This window comes from Athalia rosae, chromosome 4 (assembly GCF_917208135.1).
Source record: "Athalia rosae chromosome 4, iyAthRosa1.1, whole genome shotgun sequence".
Lineage (NCBI taxonomy): Eukaryota > Metazoa > Arthropoda > Insecta > Hymenoptera > Athaliidae > Athalia > Athalia rosae.
This window is the reverse complement of record NC_064029.1, coordinates 7,563,353-7,587,269: the sequence shown is the minus strand read 5'-3', so window position 1 is coordinate 7,587,269 and position 23,917 is coordinate 7,563,353. Positions and strand designations below refer to the sequence as shown.

Below are 23,917 nucleotides of genomic sequence, written 5' to 3'. Positions count from 1 at the left end.
GAATATTATTTTGCAAAGTTGTACCTACCTACATCTCGAACTCGCTACTCTACTCTTAGAGTGTAGTTTAGTGGCGGTATGATTCGTTCATAATGGCGGTACAGTACGTAGCAAAACTACTTACATCCTAATGGACCCACGGCGTCCATTAAGATGTAAATGGTACCAGAAGAAGAAGAAGAAGCCGACGTAAAACGTCCACGTACCCAGTGTCATATTTTGCCGTTGATTTTTACTTCCACGCGCCAGGTTGGCACTCCTCTTCGACGGACTCAAGGTTTACGTAAGTGATTTTGAACGAGGAAAGATAATCGTTCGATGCGACTCGATTCATGTAACGTTACAATGTCGTGGAAATCCATCTGGATTCGCGCGAACCTGAAACCGTAAAACTACGGATTATATCAATGGGCACATCTAGGTGTACACCTGTAAGGCAATCACCGGATGAGGGACGAAGGATCAAGGCCCCCGGCTCCGTGCGGTTCGATCGAGAGTAACGATATTATTAGTCAAAGGGTTATTCCAGCGATTCGACCTAGACATTGTCTCGCGACGAACATCCTGTGACTTTTGCTCTGTCGCGTAGGTGAGAAGCGGCTATTTTTTCCACCCTGTATCTCGGCACCGATCTTCGCTCTGCGGTGAGCCCCTGTGGTTTCGTCGAGTCGAGTAATTTTCAGGCAAGCGGAGAACGCTTGTGAGTTCGAGAGTGTTCAACCGTGTTTCGGGTCCAGGACCAGATACACGTTGCCCACGTCGACGTTACCATTTTTCGTCCTACGGCGAGCACCGCGAATTTATTCAGAATATCTGAACTTACAGGGTTCGAAGTGCATCGGTTCGATGTTGCGTCGGTCAGATGAAATGCATTCTGCAGGGGCAGGGATGACCCCTTTCACTGCACCAAGTTGCATAGGCAGCGTATATAAGAGCCATCGCCGCGAAGAAGAATCACAAGTACAGACCCAACTGCAACTCGAGACTTTTCCGCCAAGATCTCGTCTGATTATGTACACTGTTAAGGTAAGTCCTGCAACGTCAATTGCGGCTAACTCTTATCGCACTCCTCTGCCATTACCGATGTCGAATCAAACTCCGAAGACGTAAAATCAGAAAAAAAAAAAATTCAAAAGTAAATACGCAGGGGCCATCGTAACTTTATTTCTCTAACATTCGTTACGATGGAAATCCGCGAACAAAATGTCAGCGTGTGACCGTGAAAAAAAAAAAAAAAAAAATATCACGATTCGATTAACTTCAGACTCCTCGGGAGATTACTTCCTGGATTTGTGTTCGGCTGTTTTTGTGGACCACCGCTGCGTATCTGCCAAGTTTTTTTTTTTTTTTCTCCATACCTTTGAACGAGAAGTCAAGTGTCGCTGCGAGGCACGCGTGAGGCGCACGATTATCCCTCTTTTTCCTCATTCATTGGCCCGAATTTACTCGAAAACCACTGGTACTCTTACTTCGTAGATTACCAAGCGCGTGGAATGGATTTTAACTTTTTTGGGACCCTAATTTTTTTTCTCTTAATTCTAGTCCCAACCGATCTTATATCGTGTTATTTCGTTAGCGGATGATAATTTTTTTTGTTCTCCAATCGAAGTTGGCGATGAGTAAAAAATAAATTGTGCCAAGTAATTCCGACTGCATTCATAGCAACGCCCATCAGTTTTCATAGCCGTACAATCTCTCTTGGCCCGTACGCCGTAATAGCGTCGAGTTATGCGTGAGGAGGGAGACAACCAGTTGGTAGGCTGATAAAAAAACCGACTCATCGCGCCACTATCCTTTCCTACATAATTTTGCACGTCTAACACCACATACCAGCCACCTATCACTATCGCCATCCAACGATTGGATAATAAAAGAAAGTTGTATCAACTCTAAGGTGTTGATGGTGGTCGCACTTTGTGCGACGCGGAGTCTCGCGGCGCCCCAACGTCCACCTCCGGGTGGTGCGGATAAGGATGCGGTGATAACGTCTCAACAGCTCGACGTTAATTTCGACGGAAATTACGTTAACAAGTACGTAACGAAACGCTCGGCAATATCCGAGGTCCGAATTCCCTCTACCAACGTCGTACTTTGTTTCTCAGCTTCGAAACCAGCAACGGGATCAGCCATCAAGAATCGGGATCGCCGAGACAAGTGGACGGACAGACTCCGGTGGTATCCGCTGGTGCCGATTCGTACGTGGCACCGGACGGACAGCAAGTCAGTTTTACCTGGACAGCTGACGAAAATGGATACGTAGTACAAGGATCGCATATCCCGACGGCTCCGCCAATACCTCCAGAAATCCAAAGAGCTCTGGAATGGAACGCGGCCCATCCCGAGGAGGAGAACGAGGGTGTGAAACCACTACCCGGAAGAGGTAACCGATCGTCGAATAACATTTTTTCTCGAACGAATCTCAGCCGTATCTGAACGATGTTTTTTCTTCCTAATCAACCACGTGATTTTCGCGGACGTTCCGATATCCACTGATTGATCGGAGAAAAGGACATCATCACTTGACGAAGGTTAACCGGTCTTGCGGTTGCGATTTGAATTGTAATGATTCGACTCGCTGTCTATTCGATGGGAATCAGATGCAGCTACCGAAATATCAAGAGGACCAGTTTTTGAGATGAATTTTTTCATTCCGAATTAGTCCTGTTCATATTTTCCTTGGAAGTAACGCGCCCGTGGAATTTCAAAAATGTTTCATTCGTTCGAAAGTTATTTATTATTCGCCGGTTCAATCGTCGCGAACAAACTAATTAAAAAGTTTATTTATTTACTCTCGGTTTCTCAATTTCAGGGTAATCAGCGTGGATTTCAACGTCTCTAACCTGACCTGAACAAACACCTGCTAGCCCCGGACACAACCGACCCCAAGCCCTGGACGCACCCACAAGAATAAATTTAGGTTTCATATTTACTATAGAATACACATAACAATGCAAAGCAGTTTTTTGAAAAAAAAAAGCGTGTGATCAACGCGCGATAACGTTATTTTTGTAAAAAAAAAAAAAAACCCAATCAACTAAAAAAGAAAAAAAAAAAATAATACTCATATAATGTTCAATGAAACGCCTAACAGCAACACGCTACTGTGCCAACGGAAAACGCGAAGTGCAACTGCAAATGAACGTTGTAGGCCGGGCCCAGGTCTTCCGATCATTTTTCAGATGCCGATTATCTAGACGTGCTAATACATTTTTGTACATGCGTATAGATGATGGTTCGTGTGAATTGTACGCCAATGCAATACACACGAATCTTAAGCGTATAACTAGATTGTGATTTTTATATGTAAATAAAGAATTTACTTGAAGTTAAGGGTCGAAAATTTTCGTTATGGAACACTTATATCCTTTTTTTTTGAGTCGCAAATCCAGCGAATTCACATCCACTTTGCGGCTTGCTAACTACACCGAAGTAAAAAAATTGCGCAACGTGAGGTTTAAATTATAGTATTCAATTCGATTAACGAGTATCTAATTTTAACCTTCACGGAACGTTTGAAATGTTGAAGATTGACAGCCGCTAAGACCGATCCGACACGAGAGAAAAAAAGAAAAAGGAAAAGAAAAAAAAAAAAAGAAAAAACGCCTGGTTTCACAGGCACCGATCTTGGAGTGCCCGTTCGAAGTTTTTTAAGTTCAGAATGACGTACAGCTTCGATCTGTGTTTTGAGATGCTCTCGAAAGCGGCCTGAAATAAGCTACGCGAAGGTTGAGAACTTGGAGTATTTTCAAGTGATGCGCCACAAGGACTGTTATGTGTTCGAAACGAGAGGTATTTGTTTAAAAATAAATTTTATCGTATCCCCAAGATCGAGAGAAGAATATCGCAAAGAGAACTCTCCGCGACAAATTCAAGGACCCAAATTCAAGGAGGTTGCATCGAAGAGGAACGACGATACCTCGTGTAATGTCGTGGAAGCAGTGAAATAACGACGGACTCGCAGGTGCGATGATATCTAACGACGAACCGTGGTGGATAATTCGCTATGGTGATCGTGCAGAAGATCGAACGATCGATGCATGTACGTTCTCTACGCGCAATCTTTTTTATCGGTTATGCCAACGGTTATGCTCATACGATCGGTGACCATATTTGGTTGTATTCGCATTTCATTTCATTTTATTCACAAGTGAAATCTCACACGGGATTCGAACGTTTTAATCAGCGACAGGGAGACAAGACTTGTTTCGCGAAACTGAAACCATTGTTATCTATTGTTTGCTCTGTGATCCGTGCTTCACCGGATGAATCTTGGGATCCTTATTACATAGAAAAAAAAAAACAGTGAATAAGAATGGGAATAAAAAATCAAGACATGCAAGACGCGATTGTAATCGGTTTGAACACGAACAAGATCGAAAACCGGTTGATCATCGATCGCACCTACTAGTTAGATCTGCGAACAGCCTTGAGGTCTTCCGTAACACGAAGACGAACTTTATACGTAACTAGATATACCGAATTATGAATCGAATACCATCAGCCCCTGTAGCCCCCATCTGTTTTCATGTCATAGTTTGTATTTTACAGAAGAAGCCAGGTGAACGACGGTAGACATTGCTTCACTGATCATTGGCTATGCCTCACTAGAGAAACGACATTAATTAATTTTCAATCGCAGAAGATTCGCTGGGGGAATAGCTGTGAGCTATAAAAAGAGCACGATCGGTACGTATGAGTCATACGGTGTAACGCACTAGAAAAGATTTGAAAAAAAAACTGAAGAAATACGCTGAAACGAAACGGCATTATCACGAGACAGAAGATGCCGCCAATTTTTCAACGAGCGTAGTAAAATGCTCGGCGTGCAACTGCTTAACGATCGGATAATTCTACTTGCGACCACACCTACCTTGATCGTGGACTTGATCTTGATCTCGCTCTCCTCTCAAAGCTACTCATTCATGCCCAGAGTTCCGGGCACGCTGACCGCAGCGAGTAAAAGGTCTGAAAACTTGATCGTTAAGCGCACCCTACGCCGACCGTTTCAAATACCGCAAGAAACTCGTCGATTCGTTCAAGCCGTGGCTGTTATGAATAATTGCATCGTGACTTGAAGCCATGTTTGAACAAGGGCGTTCCGCGGTAGTTCTCACACCGAGACGGCATATTACTTACTGTTAAACCGATCTATTCGACGGATCGATAATGCAATAGACGAAGAAAATGGATCGTCTAATCGACGCCTATTGATAATGGTCAACTGGTTTACAGAGCAACTTTCGATCGGTACTAGAAACCGCCTGGACCAAATCGAATTCGATCTGATGTAATATATGGGTCGATGAAAGGAGTGGAAAATTGATACCCACGTGGAAGAAAAATGAACCGAGTATTGTTTACACCTGGCGTAACTAATTCCCACCTGATCAGCTGAGATTTTACTTTCAACCGGCGATAAATTTGGACTGTAGACACCCACGTTGAGTATACTAAAATCTCGTTATGGTACATCGAGTGATGTAACAGAACGTGGCTCCAGATCAAACGCTGGTCAAAAATTCTACAGCGATTAGTTTGTTAATGAGGCTCTTATATCGAAAGAGAGTGGGGCGTTGCTCTGCCTCGTTAGACCGCGAATAGAAGCGAAATATTCGGTGACATTTACGATTTTTGGTAGTGTGTACGTGTGTGGCTTAGAGCCGGACTTTTTGGTATAAAAGCCCCATGACCGGCCATGAAGGGTATCAGTCGTCAACGGTGTTAACTTCAGTTCCTTTGCAAAAATGAACACGATCGCGATCGCTCTTCTCGCCCTGGTGGCAACGGCTTCGGCTCTGCCCGTTCATCCGGAAGCGGGTCACGAAAAAGAGGTCCCCATAGTGTCGCAGTACAACGAACACGAACCTACCGGTAACTACCGTTCCGGTTTCGAAGCCGCGAACGGTATCAGCTACCAAGAAGAAGGAGTCCAAACCAACGTCGGCCAGGAAGACCAAGCCCAAGTTGTCCACGGTCAGGCCAGATGGGTATCTCCCGAAGGCATCCCCGTTGAACTCAGCTGGGAAGCTGGTCCAGAGGGCGTACGATTCTCCGGCACACACATCCCCGTGGGACCTCCACCATCCGAGGAAATCCTGCGAAGCATCGCTTACAACGCGGCTCATACCTACGTGGAACCCGCGCAACCCGGACAAGTCGTACCAAAGAAAGCGCTCTAAGGAACTTGACGTGATCATCGGGATTACCGTTTCACAACCACCACTACACTACGATGGGTAAATCTTCTACCCGTCTCAGACACCACACGTACACGTACACAAGCATATCGTATATGTTTTTTTTTTATACCTGTGAATAAATCTATTGTAACATAGTAATATTTGTTTCGTCAATTTTTACACCTTTTAATACCGAAGAAAAGTGCTCTGGCAAAATTGAGTACCTCGATTACATTTTCATGATGTTCAACGTGTGATTTCACGCAATGACGCCACGGGCACGAAATTGGATAAAGTCGAGAATTTTCAGCGCGTTGAACGGTTAGCCCTTTAGAAATATTTGATGATTATTATTCAGTTTCACTTTTTATGGAATTCGAAAGATTTTCGAACGGCAAAATGGTCGTTCGAGTTACGCCCGTACGAGTTATTGTGCAACATTTTGGCCGGCCATCAGTTTCACTAATGTCAATTGATGAACTCCGGTGGCTGAAATGAATGCAAAATACTGGTTTTCGGACGAAAGAGTAAGTCAATTAATGAGCGCATCCGAGCTAATCTTAAATTATAGACTACGATGTCCATTGCTCATTTTATGATGCATAAATCAAGCACACTATGAAATTTCTACATAGTCTACGCGGTGAGGACTCTTCATTTTTACTTTCTCTTTCACTACTTTTCAACTACTTTTGACAAGCGTGAAGATAATAACTGCGGATACCGATACCACCGTGCCGTGCAATAAATGATACAGGTTCGATTACGAATACGATGTAATAATCGTTTCGCAACGGGATATTCCCTTACGTTACTTTTTTTAGGCTGAAGTGAACGTACCTTTTCCATCGATAGATCTTTTATCTTTTCATAGATCAATTTTATCGCCCGATTAATTTCAAGCGTGGGGTAAGACGAATTTCTTTCATTCAAGATTTAGAAACTTTGATGAGAAATATTGAGTAACGTTTGAAAAGGTGGTTCAGAAAGCGAAATTGGCCAAAATCGTAAAAATTCTATTAGAATCTTACTCAACCATAATGCAGGAATCCATGTGTGAGGCCTATACACGTATGCCTACACCTCTTTACCTCTTACATCTCTTGACATTTCGATCTTGGCAATGAGGTTCCAGTAAACGTAACGACTTTCCCATCGATACTCTCCGCGAACGATACGGGAGGAAACGTTACAGCACGTCGTTTGGAATAAAAATTTTCGAAATTAGCTACCCAAACTTATGGTATTTCAAAATTATCAGCTGCCTCAATTTTCGAACTGCTGTATATCGAGTGAAAAGGCCATTTGATATCTGCGGTCGAGTATTCGTAAACGAATAGTACGTATGACGTAATACGATTCATCGTTCGAACCGAAAGTCTCTTCGAAATTTAACGGTGGACATTCGATCCTTGAATGGCCATTTGGATTTCAGGAATTTCCGAAGACCGTCCGTCGGTCCGTCGATCGGTCGTAAAAGGTGACAAACGAAGCGATAATTCGTGCATATCTTGATCGATATGGTATCTCCTTCACGTATTTGACCTTGGGTTTATTGATTCGGTATCTGCAACTTTCTAACAACCGGTATCCGCTTGAACCGGAACACGCTCTCGACGCATCGGAGTTCGATCCGAAGATTCACTCGTCGATGAGAGAAAAAATTTCTAATAGAAAATCGTACGGAGTTGCAGTGAATACCGTTCGCGTGGGAGGGTGGGGCGCTAATTAATTACCATAAATCGCATGAATATCGAACCGGTATCAGCCGTGCATTGAATGACATTTCGTGCGATATGTCAAGCCCTCTGTAACGAGACGTTACAACGTGGCTATAAAAGCTAAGTGCAATCGGAAAATGATCATCACTTCACAACAGCTTCTGAAGACTGCAGTTGAATAAAGGTAAGCAGAATCTACGATTGAAGTCAATTGTACGATGGGGTCTGGTAATTTCCATCGATCCCTGATAACCCGTTTTTCCGTCTGATTCGATCTAGATTTTCATCAGCCGAAAAATGAACGCCATAGTCCTCGTCGGATTCGTTATCCTTGCCGCGGTTTCCGCCGCTGTTACCGACGCACGAAACGACGTGATAGCGATCGTCAGCCAAGAGCAGGAAGTCAACCCCGACGGTAGCTTCAGTTCGAAATGGGAGAGCGCTAACGGGATCTCTTACGAAGAAAAAGGTGTTCGAAAGAACGTAGGGCAAAAAGACGAGGCTGAAGACGTTCAGGGATCGGCCAAGTGGACCGCACCCGACGGTACCAAGCTGGAACTGTCCTGGCACGCCGATGAAAACGGTGCCGTCTTCGAAGGTGATCACCTACCGACACCCCCACCGACCCAGCCCATCCCGGAAGCGATTCAACGAAGTCTCGACTGGAACGCCGCGCACCCCTACAAAGAGGAGTCGGAACCCAAGGGCAAATTGTAATTGACTGGCCTGGATAAACCTACGACGAAAATTTGGATGAGCCGCTTTTAACAATGTAAAATTGCTAGGAATTGTTTCTTTTTGAATTGTCATCGACGAATCGCTACAGGGGAACGTAGATGGGAGAAAATTATCCAACTTCATTCACTTGCGATTACATAAATAAAAATCCAATAAAAAAAGAAAAAAAACAAAAAAACTTTTTCGATCGACTCAGAGGATGATGTTTCATCTCTGACTTTCGCAGCACGGTTCGGTCGCCCGGTTCTACCTTTGCTTCGACCTCAACTCGGTCGAAAATTCGCTCGGGTTTTGACCGTTGATCGTGAAATCGGTTAGTTTGTTCTCATGCAAACTGCCCTGCAACTAGGTGGAGACGAACGGTCTTAATTTGTAAAATTAATGGCTCGTGCACCAAGGCGTTATATTATTACGAAATCGAGGTTAAAGATCGCTTCTGCTCTCCTGTAAAGGTAATTTCGCAATAGCCATTCTGCGAAAGTTTCGCTAATAGCTAGCTAGCTAAGCCAGAATAGTTTAGTGTACATAGCTGGTTATGCATGAGAGTAAGAACGTAACATATGGTGTTGGTGGCTTACGGGGAGAAAAAAAAAAAAAAAAGATCCTTTGGTACGTTCGTACGTGCGCAAGTAGGTAACCGAACACGTGAATATACTTATATGCGCGCGTGCCCGTACACAAGTTAATCTCAACATCTCGCGTAATTTACGACCTGCAGCTACCACTCGATCCTCGTCAAATATAGACAATCGGACGACCTCCTTCTGAGTCGGATGATTCCGGTCTTCGAGTGGTAGGTAATTCGTTACCCTTGACGTCCCGAGCATATGTCGCGCGTGGGCGACTTTGTCCGGCGCTAAAGTTTCGGCTGATCTGTAACACGAGCGACGCATCTTTCCCCTTTGCCGGGAAACCACGTAACGAGAATACGATCTTTAAACGATCTGAAATTCATCGGCATTCCTACCGAGTCCTTGTCCTTATATACTCGATCACGCTCGACTCAAGGTGATTCGATTCGTTCTCGAGACATCGTACGGCTTTACACCGGCTATATTCCGACACACAACACCCGTGCAGGTGCGTCTTCGACTCCAGAGAAATCCGAAACATAATTATAAAAGAGAAAGAAAAAAAACAATAAAGGGAACGGGATGAATAAGAACACCGCAATTTAATTAAGGAAACAGCCACAATAAATAATGAAATTTATTCTATCGAACAAGTCAACAATTAGCAACTAATTTCTACAGGGAATGGGATTCGTTCAATCCCAGGTTTTCTTTAGCAAGGCAGCCTCGTCGTAGGGATGAGCGCGCGCCCATTCAAGCGACTTTACAAGCCACTCGGGAAGTTCCTGTGGCGTGGGTGGGGTCGGCAGGTGAGCACCTCTAACCACGGTACCGTGTTCGTCGGATATATATGTCGTTTTGATGACCTCGCCGTTGGGAGCGGTGTAAGAATAAGCTCCCTGGATGACCTGTACGGGTTCGCCGTTAGCGCCGGTTCTAGAGGATCCCACTTCTTGGAGGGATATTCCGTTGCCGGACCAGATATTCTCGAAGGTACCGTCGGAACCGACTTCTATGATCTGTTTCTCGATCGGTGCATCTTTGTCGCTTCCAGCGGCGATCACAACTCCGAACAGCATCGCCTGAAGTATCTGAAAGATCGCTGAGTTTATCAAAACGTCTGGACGACGATCTCGCGATTGACTTTGAATAAAAATTGGCGAGAAGATATGATGATAACTACAACGTACGATAATCGAGTTCATGATGACGAGGTCGCTGGGTCTGTTGCCGAGTAACGTCTGAAGAAAATTTTCAATCGGAAGTGCTTTTTATACCAGGAAATATTTCCGGAATCATAAACTACCTCCTTACTGTCGCGCCGAAGAAATTTCGATCAAATATGCAAGCGCGGATCCTTTCTATATCATCCGTTGCGTAAACCGTTCACCAAAAGAGTTCCCATTCCATTCATGATTCGCCATATATTTCGAATATCGGCGCAGTGGCAGCCGCGAAACCCCCCCGGGGCAAAATCCGTCGTAAATTTTTTGACTCCACCGAAAACCGGATGTACGCGAATCGGAAATAGTGCGACTGGTCGTCCGAATACAAATTACAGATTATCGAATCCAAGCGCGCGGAGGGTGCCTCCGGTTGAATAATCGGTTGAAATCAATCGGAAGAAAGTTTTATGCTAAATGTCCGATCCTCGTATGTAATAATACATTTTTTTCTTCGAACATCGGTGGTTCGGTATCGAAGTAGTCGCGCGAGCTGGTATGCTAAACGGAAGCTAATTCACAGAACCAGTTTTAGCGGATGAAATGCTATTAGATCTGATATCTGATTTGGAATTGCGGAAGAGAATGATTTATTCATCAATTAGCCGAACGGCGGTACACGTTTCGAGCTGTCGACGACGATCGATTTGGCAAGCTCGCGCGTCATCCGTGCTTTCCGGAAGATTTGAAAAATCACGCCACCAAATGCGGTCGTCGCACCGCCTTCGCCTCACGCAATTAATGTCTTTCCAGACGCGACGAATCCGGTCGATTGTCACAGTCGTTCGTCAACGATCACCCTTGAGATTTGACCCTCGTAGGTCGAATTCGATTTTCCGTCCAGTTTCTGCCATTGAAATAAAGACCTTGACGTACGGCGCGTGGCTACTATGTGCTCCAAAAGCGTCGATCAACCTGTCCATTGGGATTCGGGGCGACCGCCTTAACGGATCTTGGATAACGGTTCTCATAGTATTTCATAGCTCATTCACTAGCTCCGACACGTATTTTGTGCAGGGTCGGGTCGACGTTCCTTATTGTCTTCTAGCCGAACAACTGCAGCGGTGTATTTCGACGAAGTCGTTGAACCGAACCCACTTCGGTTCGACGTAATGCAGGGTACAATGAAATAACATTTGCTATTCGGTATATTACTGTTTATTCCTTTTATTATTCAGCTTACATTTTTCGTTGCTCGTGCATTTTGCTTTGTAGGGCTTCATCTTGTTTTTTTTTTTTTTCTTTTTTGTTACTTTTTTTTCGGTATTTATCGTCACCTTATATTGGTTTGTGTAGTAAAAATAATAAAAATTAATAAATATGTACAACGTTTCAACCATGTTTAGTACATTTTTACAGGCACTGGTAGTGGTTGCGGCTGGACATGGGTCTGCTCTGGTCAAATCCGGGAAAAAATGGAGGAGGGGTTCTTCGCGTAACGCGGTAGCGGCGGTATTGCGGTGTTCGGGATCAAACTTGGTTATCGTCCTCCTTGGAAGGGTGGGCCGCGTTCCACTCGAGCGCCTTCAGAATGGCCTCGGGTGTGGGTGGTGGGGTCGGAAGGTGATCTCCCACCGGTTTGAAGCCCCCTTCTCCGTCGGCCGTGTACGACAGATTAATGGCAACCCCGTCATCTCCCGTGTAACTGTAACTACCCTTGGCCGAGATCGATTCCTTTTCGGTTCCGGCGTCGACGAGCGAGCCTTCTTCTTGCGCTTTGATTCCGTTGCCGGTTTCGTAACTCCATTTGTACGATCCGTCGGGATTCGGTCCGTCTGATTCCTGGGACACTATCGGAATCGGATCCTTGGAATCGCCCGCTGGTCGGGCCAAAACGCAGGCCGACAATGCGAGTAACGTGACCTGTAATCAGAGAGAAAATTGTTACACCGATATCGGATTTACACTCGGGGACTCGATTGTTTCTCATTTGTCCTCGAAGGAACTCGCGAATAAATAAATCACGTTCGCACGTCGTCCCCCCGGCGATTAGCGACGCGAGAATTCGTCGATCGCGATTCGAGGATATTCGGCGAGGGAAATCCCGCCCTCGTACGCCGACGAAAATATTCCTGATTTTCAATAGCCCCGACCGACACACACACCCCTGAATCGATTCTCCGTACGGAGCGAATGGGATAATTTCTCACATTATCCAACGGCACGTGTCGTCGAACTCGCGGATTGATACGATTCGATTCTCGTCTACATGCACGCGACACGGGGTCCGTCCATCCGACGTTGTGAAATATCGTTAATCCATTTCTCGCACTGTTTCGAGGAACGAAGCGTCGACTACTGGCGATCCAAGAGTACTATCGGCCCGTCCGCAGTCTACGTTCGATATCTCGGTTGTCCTCAACGTTTTTTAGCGATTTCTTTTCTTTTTTTTTCCCTTTTTTCGTCTCTTTTTCTCTTAATCTGCGCTTACCAGTGCGGTGTACATGATGCAGTTGTAATCGCTAACAGCAAGTGTTTGTTTAAGCAACTCGGCCGCCGGCATATTTATACCCCCTGAGGCATCGCCGTTGCCCCGTCTTTCCGACGCTAACGTCGTCACATCGTCCACTAATACAGCTTTGTCCTCCACCTGCAATTGGTGATGTACGCATGAATAAATGCATAGATACCTCAACGCACACTTTTAGACTCATAGTACCAACGGGGGCACAGCACCGACACTACTTACTTTTTGCATACAAGTGTCGAAAGTGTGCAAAGACACGAGGTGATTAATGTTGTGTGGGTGTCGTTAGGTCCCCCTTTACGCGCACGTAACCAAACAACACACGTCGTTTGAACATCGACGAGAATTGCAGAAGCTGCGACGAAGGGGATGCGGAGTTAAACCGAGGTATAACGGAGATATAGGTAACCATACGTTATATACCTGGTAAGATCTTTGTACGTTAGTTGTATTTACTTCGTATATAAGATAGTTAAATGTCATCGGGTCTCCAATAGGGAAGGCTTACTCAATTGTCATATAAATACTTTTCTATCCACGTTTATTTTCCCAAGTGAGATTTTTTTTTTTTTTGTTTTTTTTTCCCCTCTTTGAATGTTTTTTTTTTTTTCTCCATTTCTCATTTTTACATTCAATCGAACCGCCGCCGAGTTACCTCGAGCCGTTCGGATGCCGCGTACCTGGGGTTCCGACTAAAAATTTCACCGAGGCAATTTCAACGGATTTTAGTAGGTCGAACCGTAACATCTGCATAATTTTTAGCGGATTTTCAACATTTCACGTTACGCTACGGAGGAAAGTTGACCGACTAAATGAGAAAAAAGATTTTTTTTAAAAAGGAACGAAGAGCAGCTGCACCGCGTCCCTATTGTCTTCGATATTTGCATTTAGTTTCACCGTGCACGACGACGTTCTCACGTAACTTTTTGGAACTCGATGAAACCGACGAAATCTTTCAGAATTTTTACCAGGTTATTCAACGCATCTGTAATTTAACAACGGAGTAACGAAGTCGGGATATTTCGCTAATGTGTCTGAAAAATCACTTCGAAATGAGAAGAAGAAGAAGAAAAAAAAAAATAGCTAAAAATATGTTTCAGGTATCGATTACCGAACGGCGTATCGTGTTTCCTGGAATATATATTTCAGTCGTACGTACACGTTGAGCATTATCTATATTTTCCTATACGAGTGTAATTTACAACTCGATATTTATTTTAATTCTCTATAAACGCAGTTAGAAGTGGTCGCATAACTAATTAGTTGCAGCAATAACAAGTTACGTGATTGCAAGCCTCTTCGTCATTATATTAAACTCAGAACTGATTTTGACATACGACCGCGTGCATCGATCGTATGTGGCGTCGTTATCTGTACGATAGTATTTAGAAAAAAAAATCATTGACGCTATTATTCAATTAGCCCATCTGCGAAACGTGTTGGGTAAACGTTCGTTAGAAATATAATGATCGAATCGTATCGTTAGCTCATCCTCGTATTCCTCGCCGATAGCTACACGTGTACCTCCGATCGATCATCCAAAAATCGCCCCAGGCGTCCCCTGTGAATTATCGCTAATCAAATTGAGAAATATAATACCCGAAGTCGATTCTATCCTATTAACCGCGTGCTTTCGGATTCGGTCCGTCAGGATATTCCGTCTCTTGCGTAAAACGGAAAAGGTATTTTTTTGTGCCCGTTTCATTGTCGACGGAGCAAAACGTCCCAGGACTACAGTTTCGGTGAGCTCACAGGACGTGAAAAATGCGTAGGATCGACGCGATCGCTCGTTGGACAGGAAATTGATACGAGTCTATTGAGGAACGATCGTATATCGTTACGGAATTTTCTGCGAGTGCTCGATCCCCCCAGGGGTTGATCGTCGCGAAACGGAGTCAGAATTCTGAGAAAAACGAAACCTTGCCATCATTACCTGTTCCGCGTTAATTACCGATGACCATTTGTCGCCCCAGATATGCGATGATCGCGGAATAGCGAACTTTGAGAAAAATCTCTCTCGTAACTACGAATTCCTTCGGACGATGAGGCGTGTAACCGTTACGGGGTAATTAGCCATTGAACAAGGACGGCTGGTTAGCTTCTGGATTTGCACTTCCAGTTTTACAGCTCGTCAGAATGTGTATTTCTACACACTCCGCTACTTTTTATAGGCGTATAATGACGGAATCGTTCACGACTGACAGCTATCCGTTTTATTTATTTATCATTTTTATTTATTTATCATTTTTCTTACTTCTATTCCGGTGCCTCGATTTTTTCTTCAGTTTTCTTTTTTTGAAGAGCGCATCAAATTCCTGTCAGGGAGACTACTCGCCTAGTGGAGAACGTACAAGGTCGCAGCCCAGGAAGAAGACAGTTTCCAGATTAATAGTCACTGACGCATCGAAATAACGTCGAGCGACGATGCAGTTGCTATATAAATGCAATATCCGATCGATACAACGGTGCAGAACCGCAGTCCGCACTCGTCACAGCAACATCTTTAGAAGTTTCTCACGATTCGCGGTCCGTCGATTCGATTGAGTTCAACAACTGAAGCGCGTCTCGAGTCGAGGGAGGGGAAAATCGAAAAACGAATATGCACCGCCCCAGAAGTAATTCTGGAAAAAGTTCTGGCAATGTCCTCGTCAAAATATCGTCAAGATTGCGCGCAAGTGACGTGCCGCCGATCACCTGATACCCCTACACCCTTCGCTCGAATTGAAAAAAAATAATCCAAAAATACCTATCGGGCGACTCGTACGACGGTCTGATATTCATTCGAAAACAGAGGTGAGTAAACGGGTAGTCGGACGCGATTCTAAGATTTCGAATTCGTTCGTTGGTTTTCGTTCTCTTTCTAATTTTTTGTTCCAAGAGAATGCCGCCTATTCTCCCCGTTTCCCCACCTCTGTACAAAACCGTACTTAGGACCGCTATAAAAACCCCGTCGAAATTGAAACCAGCAGAAAACTTCGCACAGCTGTCTAACTCTCATCATGAATTCTCTGGTGAGTTTCGTCCAGCTGAATAAAATTTGCCGGGCGTAATTCGGGGTCCTTCGGTTGGCTCACTTTATATAATTCCCGAGGTCCCATTTGATTACGTTTGTTGTATAATTTTCGTTATGATCAACAGTCGTTCGTCGCGATGCTCTTCGGAGTCGCCTTCGCCGTTCAACCGGGTCAGGAGAAAAGCGCGCCGATCGAAAGCCAAGTGATCGAGGTCGGGCCGGAGGGTGATTTTCAAAATTCATGGTCCGGAAACGGAATCGCCGTTCGGGAGGCGGGATCGTTGAAATCTCTTGGGAACGCGAACGATACCGCTCAGGTGATTCAGGGAGTTATCGAGTACACCGCGCCCGACGGAACCCCCGTGAGAACGACGTACGTCGCCGATGAAAATGGTGCGAGATTCGAAGGAGCTCATCTACCATCGCCGCCGACGCCCCAGCAAATTCCCGCCTACATCGCCAAAGCTATTGAGTGGGCGCGCGAGCACCCGTACGACGAGGAAGCCCTACTCAAGAAAACCTACTGACAATGAGTTATTTGTTACCCGCGAAGCCGGATGTCGACTCGCGATAACAATAACACTAGTTCGCCCGATCAATAAATGAGAAAATTATTTCAATATCAATCGGATGTAAATTTGTATTTCCACTTCCATCTACATAATAGGAGTTTGCGAGAGACGTTTGCGGATTGCGTTAAAAATTCGATCGAACGATCGAGACGAATGGAGCTAAAAATATCTGGAGTGTTACAGATGCCGACTATTCATTTTCTTAACCGTTGAAATAGGTGGGACTTTTCTGGGCTACCCTGACTTCGTAGCCAGACGATATTCTGGCACGAAAATTCAACGCTGTTGAAATGAGGATTCGTATTAATCGAATGTACAAACTGCTTTTGGGAAGGTCGGGTTTTAATTTATTCCTTTAATTCGATGCTCTACGAAAACTTCTCTACGATCAGTTGCCAAACTGTGCCGGTATGCCGTGACCGCGAGGCGCACGCATGTCAAATAAAATAATTGAATCGGGAAGGATCACGCGAACCAAAAGTCGAAGACGCGAGGTTTTGAGGATCATCCGTAGCCCAATTACGGCCTCCGAAGATATAAAAAAAGGCCGAAATGTTACTCTCACGCACTCAGAGGAGTACCAATCGAACATGATCGGAAGAAGAAGAAGAAGAGAAAAAAATTGCAGAAGAAGCGATCACGTGATGGAAACCCGAGGCTGCTGCCGCGGAGTTTGCAATCGGATTCACGTTCGCTGGTAAAATTTAACTCACAGATCCTCGCTTGCGTACGAAACACAAGACGCGCCGCCCATCTGTAATTGAAATGAAAATTTGAATTCGGCGTCAGTTGCATCGCCGGTGCCTCCGGCGAGCGGTTACTTCGCACACCGCGACGATGTAACCGTTTACTCTTTTTTTTTATATGTCAAGGTCGTCCTCAGCCGCTTCTGTCTCCCACCCCGAGTCGACGATACGATCTCATCTTCGCGCGCGAATATCGCGTCATCGCGATATTTTCTGCGGTGTGGTTACTTTTCCTTTTTCCTCGCATACCGTCTATGAAATCGCCGATCGATACGATCGCCGTCGTATCGTGTACGTCGGCGGACGCGGGGTCCGTCCTCTTGTACGTTACCGGTATATACCCGACAACGACGCGATTAGAAATGACCCGACCGCTTTCTGCGGGTTAGCTTTATTCTACAACGCTGACATTTACCCGCGCGAGCCGAGATCACTCGGTGACCTCGTGCTTCGCGGTGTAACGTTACCGTGAACAAAACTCCGCTCAACGATTATCGAACGATCGTACACATGGTTGTTCGTGAAACATGAAGAACCCGATTTCCTACTCCTACGTGGAGGGGCGATCGCTCCGGTATTGGATTTTCGCGTCGAGGGTAATTACCGGAGTCAGAGATTCGATCGGCTATTGAAAAAATTCGATTTTGAAACCGGCGATCGATCGTGGGATCGGTTATCCGATAGGAGGTACACCGCTGACAATCGGAATCCTGACGATTTCCTGCGCATTGATTCCTTCGATTCCATTGTAAAAATATCGCGGAGCATTCGTTTTTATCCGAGATCGTTAATACCTGTTCTATGTAACTGTACACCGGTTACGTAGCGCCGACCTTGTAGACGGATGCGTATTACAAGCTAAACAAAAGTAAATCGACACCAAAGGAATAATTGTCATGAAACATCTCTCATTACTTCACGGATCAGAGGCGACTGATCAGCCTTACCTCGGCACCAAGAATTCGAAAATTCATTTTTTTATCCTCGAATTTTGAATCTTTCAATCGCTGATTACAGGGGTAAGCGAACGCACCACCTCGACCTTCTCCAAAACCAAAAAACACGCAGACTCAACGGATGATCAGATAAGCCTAACGAGGACGAAGATTATCGAGTCTCCTCAAAAGTAGCAGCCGCGTACGCTTCGAAGAATACGCGGTAGTCTTTGCTAGGAGTAAATTTATTCACTTCGGAACTTATGCCGGTTTACAGTCAGCTCCTCCACGTAGATGTGAAAGGGGGTATGAATATCTCGCCTCTCATTCTTCGAATTACACGGTTAGAATTACATCGCGAATTGAATTACGAGGTGAAAAATTTCGTCTTAATAATGCCAAGATCAAAAGTATTCGATTCGTTTTGTTTTATTTCATTTTATTGATCGACAATGTCGGCAGGTGAAGGGCCTGGAATATGTGATTAAAAAAAAAGAAAAAAATCATTTTTGTGAGTTTTTTTCGCAAAAAATGCCTTGAATTTTGTTGATTTTCATTTCAATGCACTTTCGAGCGTGTAAACAGCGCGAATGCGATTCGATAATTGAAAACGAGTTAGATTCCCGAGTTGGCAACGCTCACGTGTTTGCAAATTAGCAGGTGAGCGTAAAAGTAAAAAATTAGGTGACTGTGTATTCAATAAACGCCAAAGTCCACAATTCAGAGATCTCCAGAGGTATTGAAGAGGCACGCAACACACATACTTGTACGTCACACGTTCGTTTCTAGTGGTAGCTGAATACACTCTCGAGAGGGAATATATTCCTAAGATCACGAATTCTCTTCTCGCATTCCGTTGATTACGAAATAATGTGGCCCCCAAGCCTTCTTCGAGCGAGGCGGGGTACGTGTAACGAGTGCCGTCATATAAATGGGGAAAAAAAGTGCTAGAAAATAAAGAAAAAGTAATGAATGTGTACATGTATAATTTAGAAGTAACGAGGAAAAAAAAAACAAAAACAAACAAAAAAAAAAGAAAAAAACCACTACCGACCGGGGGGTTACGAAAGAGTGCTTCTCTTCCGTATAGGTGATAAATAAATAGATCCCTATTCATTACAGGCAAACCGAAACCAGTTTCGTGGGTTAGGTACCGCATACAACCTACGCCACGTTTCACGGCTAAACGCACACAAGTAATCATTTCAAATTTGTCCAACTCTTTGTCCGAGGGGGCGATCAGTTGACTATATAAGCTCGAAGGGAAGCTGATGCAGCCAGATCAGGTCCACCGTCTGTCCCATCATGAACGCTTTACTGGTGAGCCCTTCGCTTGGATAGTGACTGAACAATTAGCGGATATTATCTGCAACGGCGCCGGCGTTGACTTTGAGAAAGAAAGAAGAAAAGAAACGAAAGAAACGAAATCGATCCAATTCCATACAATTGTGAAATAACGCGAGAAGTAGATTGATTGTAAAACGAAATCGTTTCATGACCGGTCAAAGTTCGACGGCTGATTGCGCAATAATCGGCAGATACCTCGGTCACGTGATTCGTTCGATCATCGGTGACATTTCTATAGCGAAATTGTGCAGCGCACGATCGGCGCGCAATAACGAAATAAGTATACTCGATGAAAGAGAAGAACGTGAATCGGTCGTGTCGAAATTTATTATATCGCGTTCTCCGATCCACGTGAATATGTCGTACATGAATCGGACGCTCGTCAAATTTACAGTAATTTAATTTAATTGGTTTCTTCATTTTCCGGAACAACAGGTATTCACCACAGTCCTCTTCGCCGGAGCTTGCGTTGCCGACGTTTCCCACATTTTGAACCAGCAGCCGATCGCTACCCTCAGGAGCGAGCAGGACTCTTCTCCGGACGGAGCTTTCCGCTATGGATACGAGACGGAGAACGGTATTTCCGTCGAAGCGGAGGGGACGGCAACGGGAGAGATAAAAGGTAGCTACAGGTACACCGCCCCCGACGGAACTCCCGTTCAAGTCAATTGGACCGCCGGTCCCGATGGTTACCACGCGGAAGGACCGTCCGTCCCAGTTGTTCCGGAATCCGTGATCCGCACTCTCCAGTACAACGAAGCTCATCCTTACAAAGAACCGACTCAACCTTGATTTTCAAAGATAAGAAATTATCACACTATTACTACCACTATCGTCGCTATTTTTATCCACGTGAAAAAGATTTTCAATAAATTTCAAGATTTTTACGACAGTATTAATTTTCTTATTGTTTTCAACCCGTTGCCCGCGATGAGAACTAGACGATCGAGTGATTGCGTTAATTATGGGATCGCAGGATCGATTTCGAATCGTAGAATGTGAAAGAAATCGTATTGGGGTGTACTTTATATTTGCCTCCTCATTTTGGAAGTTTTTACTCTCTTCGCGCTATTCCGAAGGCGATAAAAGATCGACATGGAATTAATTTTGCTCCGGCAACAAAAGTGGGGTTCTCGAAAGTGAGATTCAAATGGATTCGTAACGTTGGTTACCGACCTAAGTTCCCTGTAGAAAAAAACCGAGAAAGGATATCGACGTTGAAAGTATAGATACTCTACCGACAAGTTGAATTCCTCATGGTAGAATCAAGCGGGTTTAGCTGAGCATCGCTGATCCTTGGCAGCGGCAGCAACAGCAGCTCCTTAGGTAGAAAACTAGATGTCGATAACCGGGTTTCGATCGAACGAACAGTCCCGATCAATCGTCTCTTATCAATCTTCATTCATCTCGTCGGTTCAACGAAAGAAAGTCGACGACTTTTTCGACCCGATGTGACTCCGTCATCCTCAATCGTTTTCACTTTTAACATATGATCAACGAAGCAGTGAGGATCCCACGTCCTTATCGCAACTATAATACATGCGGCCTAAATATTTCGTTGACAAATTAAATTCATCGAGAATTTATACCGTTGAAAATGCACAGAAGCCTCAAGATCAACCGTGTACAAGTGCTAAATATTTTTTTAATAACCGTCGGTCACTTTACGTATACATATATTTATATTTATAGCTACGTACAAAAAAAAAGCGTATGCGCTTTCGAAATGCATATTACAGTGATTTATTACTTTGTATAGAACCTTCGATTCTCTCTGCGAATTTAATTCACGTAATGCGGCAGCTGCTGCTACTGCAGCATCCCGCGAGAGCTTCGTGCAACATATACTTATACTCGCGTGTAGAAAGGATTGTGTAAAAATTTTAATGTCAAGTAAACATTTTTTTTTTTTTCTTCTTTTATTATTATTATTTTTCTTTACATTCTGTTTCAATTTGTTTGTTTGTTTTTTTCTCCTCTTCCGATATGCATGTGCAGAGCGAGCGTTAAAAATCGTTGACATTTTATCCCTCGGCTGTCTGTGTGCGAGAAAAACGGAAAAAAGAATTACAACAATAGTAACGGAGTAAAAATTCAAGTCGCGGTAAATTTATGCGTATCTCGCGACTCGGTGTAAATCTAAAATGTTGCTAGACGAGATGCGAGTTGTTGCGACCGTCCCTGCAGCGATCGAGATCGGTATCTATGCGTATGTTTTATGAGCTGACGAATGGATATTAAAAATGTATGACCCGTGTAAATATGCGATCGATTTGTCGACATTGATTGATCGTTAGAGAGTTGTTTTTTTCGTTAATCGATTGTCCGATTTTTCGATGGAATCTTCACAAAAGAAATCCGATCCGATCAACCTGCGGCGTGAAAAAATTTTAGTGCGAATCTTCGTTCTCATCGATTATAAATGGACCAATTTACAGATATCGTGACTAGGAAGCCCGGCGAAGTTCGCTGCAGGATCGCACAGGAAACCGAACTTTCTCCATCTCCTTTGCTCGGCGAATCTTTGCCTGAGATTAAAAAAACGAAAAAAAACGAACAAAACAACAAACAAAGTAAGGAAACAGGAGAGAGAAAAAAAGAATCTAAATGAAATGGAGAAAAAAATCGCCCCGCCCCTCGGGAATAATTAGATGCTCCAGCGGTTCTGACTGCCGTCGATTGTGGTCGAGGATCTTGTCTTGCGGTTGTGTAACCACCAGAGTCACCGTCCGTCCGAATGACCTTTGTGCCCGAAGAGTTCAAGCCAAAGAAAAGAAAGGACTCTCGAGATAACTTGTTTCTTTGAAGATTCTCTCGGTGCGTTGTTCATTCTGAAATTTTTCTGCGTTGTGCGATCGAAACGAAACGATCCGAAAATCAATACATATGACACGAATCGAACAAAGTATAATTACGCGCGACTTTTGGAAAATCAAAAGCCACCGCTGTCACGTGGTCCGATCACTCTAATTCACTAAATCGCCGATGTCTCGAGTTCACGCGTCAGAAGCGTGCTACGCGTGAATAAGTAACATTAGCTCCTCGGCGCCAGACGGCGATAAATATTTCGCTCTTTCTCCCCGTAAAATCGCACACACGCACGATTCTCCCCTTCGATCTTGAATTTCCACGGGTTTCGGATGCGCCGAATCGCTGACCCGATTTTTTACCGATCGAACGAGTGCACGGTTTTGTAATTTTATCATCCGACGACGATTCGCACCTCCTTGCGATTTTCGCTCCGTTATGAAACGTAATATACATTTTTCTTTTTTTTTTTTCGCTTCTAAAAAATAGGTGCTAACGGCCCTTGTGGCACCTGCACCGGTCTGTAATTGGCTGTGAGTATGCGTGTGGTGGTACTCTGTACATACCACGTTGTGCACGTGAGTTTCGTAATATTTATATACATACTTTTGATACCGCAACGTAACCCTGACGTGTCTCTATTTGACAAGCCCACGATTATCGGCAAGTGATCGGCAACGAAATTAAAGGTTGACACATAACGAAAGTGAAAACAAAATTGCCGATCATATATATATATATATATATATACACGTGTAATGTGTACACGTGTGTTTGCCGAAAGGTCCGTCATATTTGCAGCCTCGCGAGATGGAAGAGGAGAATCTCTTAACACGCGCATACGTGTCATACGTGTGTATGTACCACACGCATATGGGACAGACGATGTGCGCGATACTTAATTCTCTTGCAAATCGATATTATACATTTACGTAAATAAGTAAGTATTAAGAAGCTGAAAACAACCGTAAGCCGAGCGTGGATTGCGAGGGTATTTTAAGTGTAATTTGTACCGATTAGACGATGGGATATTATTTAGTTTACGGTGTGAAAGTAAAATTTCATCTCTTAGCATTACATCGACGACTGTGTGGAAAGATGCGCCGCCGCTTTACGGATAATATTGTTATTATTGTTGTTATTATTATTGTTATTGTTATTATTACTGTTCGACGATTGAATAATGGGACCGTTTACAAGGTAATGAATACGCGAAGATAACGGATAAATATATCATGTCTCTGGTCTCTTTGCATATCTTGTTCTAAAAGACGACGTTTTGGCTAAAAGAGTCCATTGAATTCCGTTGATGAATTTTGTTCTCAAGCGAACATTGCCCAACGCACACGCAATTACGTTTAACGTTAACGTGGATTACGCATGCCGAAGGAGTAAGGAACGGACTTACAAAAGTATGGAGATGCGGCGGAGCGCTGGACACGTTACCGAAATGTCAAGGATATTTCGTGCCCGAACAAACGCATGGAAATCAATCAAGGGATAATTGAAACGAAACGTTATTCGAGAAGTTGGATTTACCGGACAAACGAACCAGCGTACACGATATCACGTTATTGTGAAACATCTAGCGACTTA

At 44.2% G+C, this 23,917-nt stretch overlaps 7 protein-coding genes across 9 annotated transcripts; 5 read left to right on the top strand and 2 right to left on the bottom strand.

The window, feature by feature from the left end:
- Window positions 1-870: 870 nt before the first annotated feature.
- On the top strand, window positions 871-3,330 carry LOC105692641 (endocuticle structural glycoprotein SgAbd-3-like). The gene is made up of 4 exons (XM_012411964.3): window positions 871-1,026; window positions 1,895-2,031; window positions 2,103-2,380; window positions 2,810-3,330. Exons 1-4 carry the CDS (start codon window positions 889-891, stop codon window positions 2,812-2,814), a joined length of 558 nt encoding a protein of 185 aa, XP_012267387.2. The 5' UTR covers window positions 871-888; the 3' UTR covers window positions 2,815-3,330.
- Window positions 3,331-5,701: 2,371 nt separating this feature from the next.
- On the top strand, window positions 5,702-6,338 carry LOC105692592 (flexible cuticle protein 12-like). The gene has a single exon (XM_012411884.2). The coding sequence runs from the start codon at window positions 5,745-5,747 to the stop codon at window positions 6,177-6,179; it is 435 nt and encodes a 144-aa protein (XP_012267307.2). The 5' UTR covers window positions 5,702-5,744; the 3' UTR covers window positions 6,180-6,338.
- Window positions 6,339-7,926: 1,588 nt separating this feature from the next.
- LOC105692650 (endocuticle structural glycoprotein SgAbd-2-like) lies at window positions 7,927-8,816 on the top strand. Its single transcript, XM_012411975.3, has 2 exons — window positions 7,927-8,084; window positions 8,180-8,816. The coding sequence occupies exon 2, from the start codon at window positions 8,198-8,200 to the stop codon at window positions 8,615-8,617; it is 420 nt and encodes a 139-aa protein (XP_012267398.2). The 5' UTR covers window positions 7,927-8,084; window positions 8,180-8,197; the 3' UTR covers window positions 8,618-8,816.
- Window positions 8,817-9,811: 995 nt separating this feature from the next.
- LOC105692591 (larval cuticle protein LCP-17-like) lies at window positions 9,812-11,435 on the bottom strand. 2 transcript variants are annotated; one of them, XM_048654763.1, is made up of 2 exons: window positions 10,401-11,435; window positions 9,812-10,312 (listed from the first exon to the last, which is right to left on the bottom strand). In XM_048654763.1, the coding sequence occupies exon 2, from the start codon at window positions 10,287-10,289 to the stop codon at window positions 9,906-9,908; it is 384 nt and encodes a 127-aa protein (XP_048510720.1). In that variant the 5' UTR covers window positions 10,290-10,312; window positions 10,401-11,435; the 3' UTR covers window positions 9,812-9,905. The 2 variants fall into 2 exon arrangements, with proteins under 2 accessions (XP_048510720.1, XP_048510719.1); XM_048654762.1 differs by having other exon boundaries at window positions 9,812-10,301.
- Window positions 11,436-11,575: 140 nt separating this feature from the next.
- On the bottom strand, window positions 11,576-13,019 carry LOC105692629 (endocuticle structural glycoprotein SgAbd-4-like). Its single transcript, XM_012411948.3, has 2 exons — window positions 12,865-13,019; window positions 11,576-12,296 (listed from the first exon to the last, which is right to left on the bottom strand). Exons 1-2 carry the CDS (start codon window positions 12,934-12,936, stop codon window positions 11,904-11,906), a joined length of 465 nt encoding a protein of 154 aa, XP_012267371.3. The 5' UTR covers window positions 12,937-13,019; the 3' UTR covers window positions 11,576-11,903.
- A 2,331-nt stretch (window positions 13,020-15,350) lies between these two features.
- Window positions 15,351-16,539, top strand: LOC105692631 (endocuticle structural glycoprotein SgAbd-2-like). Of its 2 annotated transcripts, none has more exons than XM_048654761.1 (2): window positions 15,351-15,693; window positions 16,039-16,539. In XM_048654761.1, exon 2 carries the CDS (start codon window positions 16,051-16,053, stop codon window positions 16,438-16,440), a length of 390 nt encoding a protein of 129 aa, XP_048510718.1. In that variant the 5' UTR covers window positions 15,351-15,693; window positions 16,039-16,050; the 3' UTR covers window positions 16,441-16,539. The 2 variants fall into 2 exon arrangements, with proteins under 2 accessions (XP_048510718.1, XP_012267374.2); XM_012411951.3 differs by having other exon boundaries at window positions 15,354-15,911.
- A 2,790-nt stretch (window positions 16,540-19,329) lies between these two features.
- Window positions 19,330-20,408, top strand: LOC105692632 (larval cuticle protein LCP-17-like). The gene is made up of 2 exons (XM_012411952.4): window positions 19,330-19,486; window positions 19,949-20,408. Exons 1-2 carry the CDS (start codon window positions 19,472-19,474, stop codon window positions 20,303-20,305), a joined length of 372 nt encoding a protein of 123 aa, XP_012267375.1. The 5' UTR covers window positions 19,330-19,471; the 3' UTR covers window positions 20,306-20,408.
- Window positions 20,409-23,917: the final 3,509 nt, after the last annotated feature.

What these genes read in the sequence shown, in the direction of transcription:
- LOC105692641 (XM_012411964.3), top strand. Translation starts at nt 889, where the DNA reads ATGACCCCTTTCACTGCACCAAGTTGCATAGGCAGCGTATATAAGAGC. An exon ending in TGATTATGTACACTGTTAAG is followed by an intron (nt 1,027 to 1,894) that starts GTAAGTCCTGCA and finishes ATCAACTCTAAG; the next exon opens with GTGTTGATGGTGGTCGCACT. An exon ending in GACGGAAATTACGTTAACAA is followed by an intron (nt 2,032 to 2,102) that starts GTACGTAACGAA and finishes TTTGTTTCTCAG; the next exon opens with CTTCGAAACCAGCAACGGGA.
- LOC105692592 (XM_012411884.2), top strand. Translation starts at nt 5,745, where the DNA reads ATGAACACGATCGCGATCGCTCTTCTCGCCCTGGTGGCAACGGCTTCG.
- LOC105692629 (XM_012411948.3), bottom strand. Translation starts at nt 12,936, where the DNA reads ATGCCGGCGGCCGAGTTGCTTAAACAAACACTTGCTGTTAGCGATTAC. An exon ending in GCATCATGTACACCGCACTG is followed by an intron (nt 12,297 to 12,864) that starts GTAAGCGCAGAT and finishes CTCTGATTACAG; the next exon opens with GTCACGTTACTCGCATTGTC.
- LOC105692650 (XM_012411975.3), top strand. Translation starts at nt 8,198, where the DNA reads ATGAACGCCATAGTCCTCGTCGGATTCGTTATCCTTGCCGCGGTTTCC.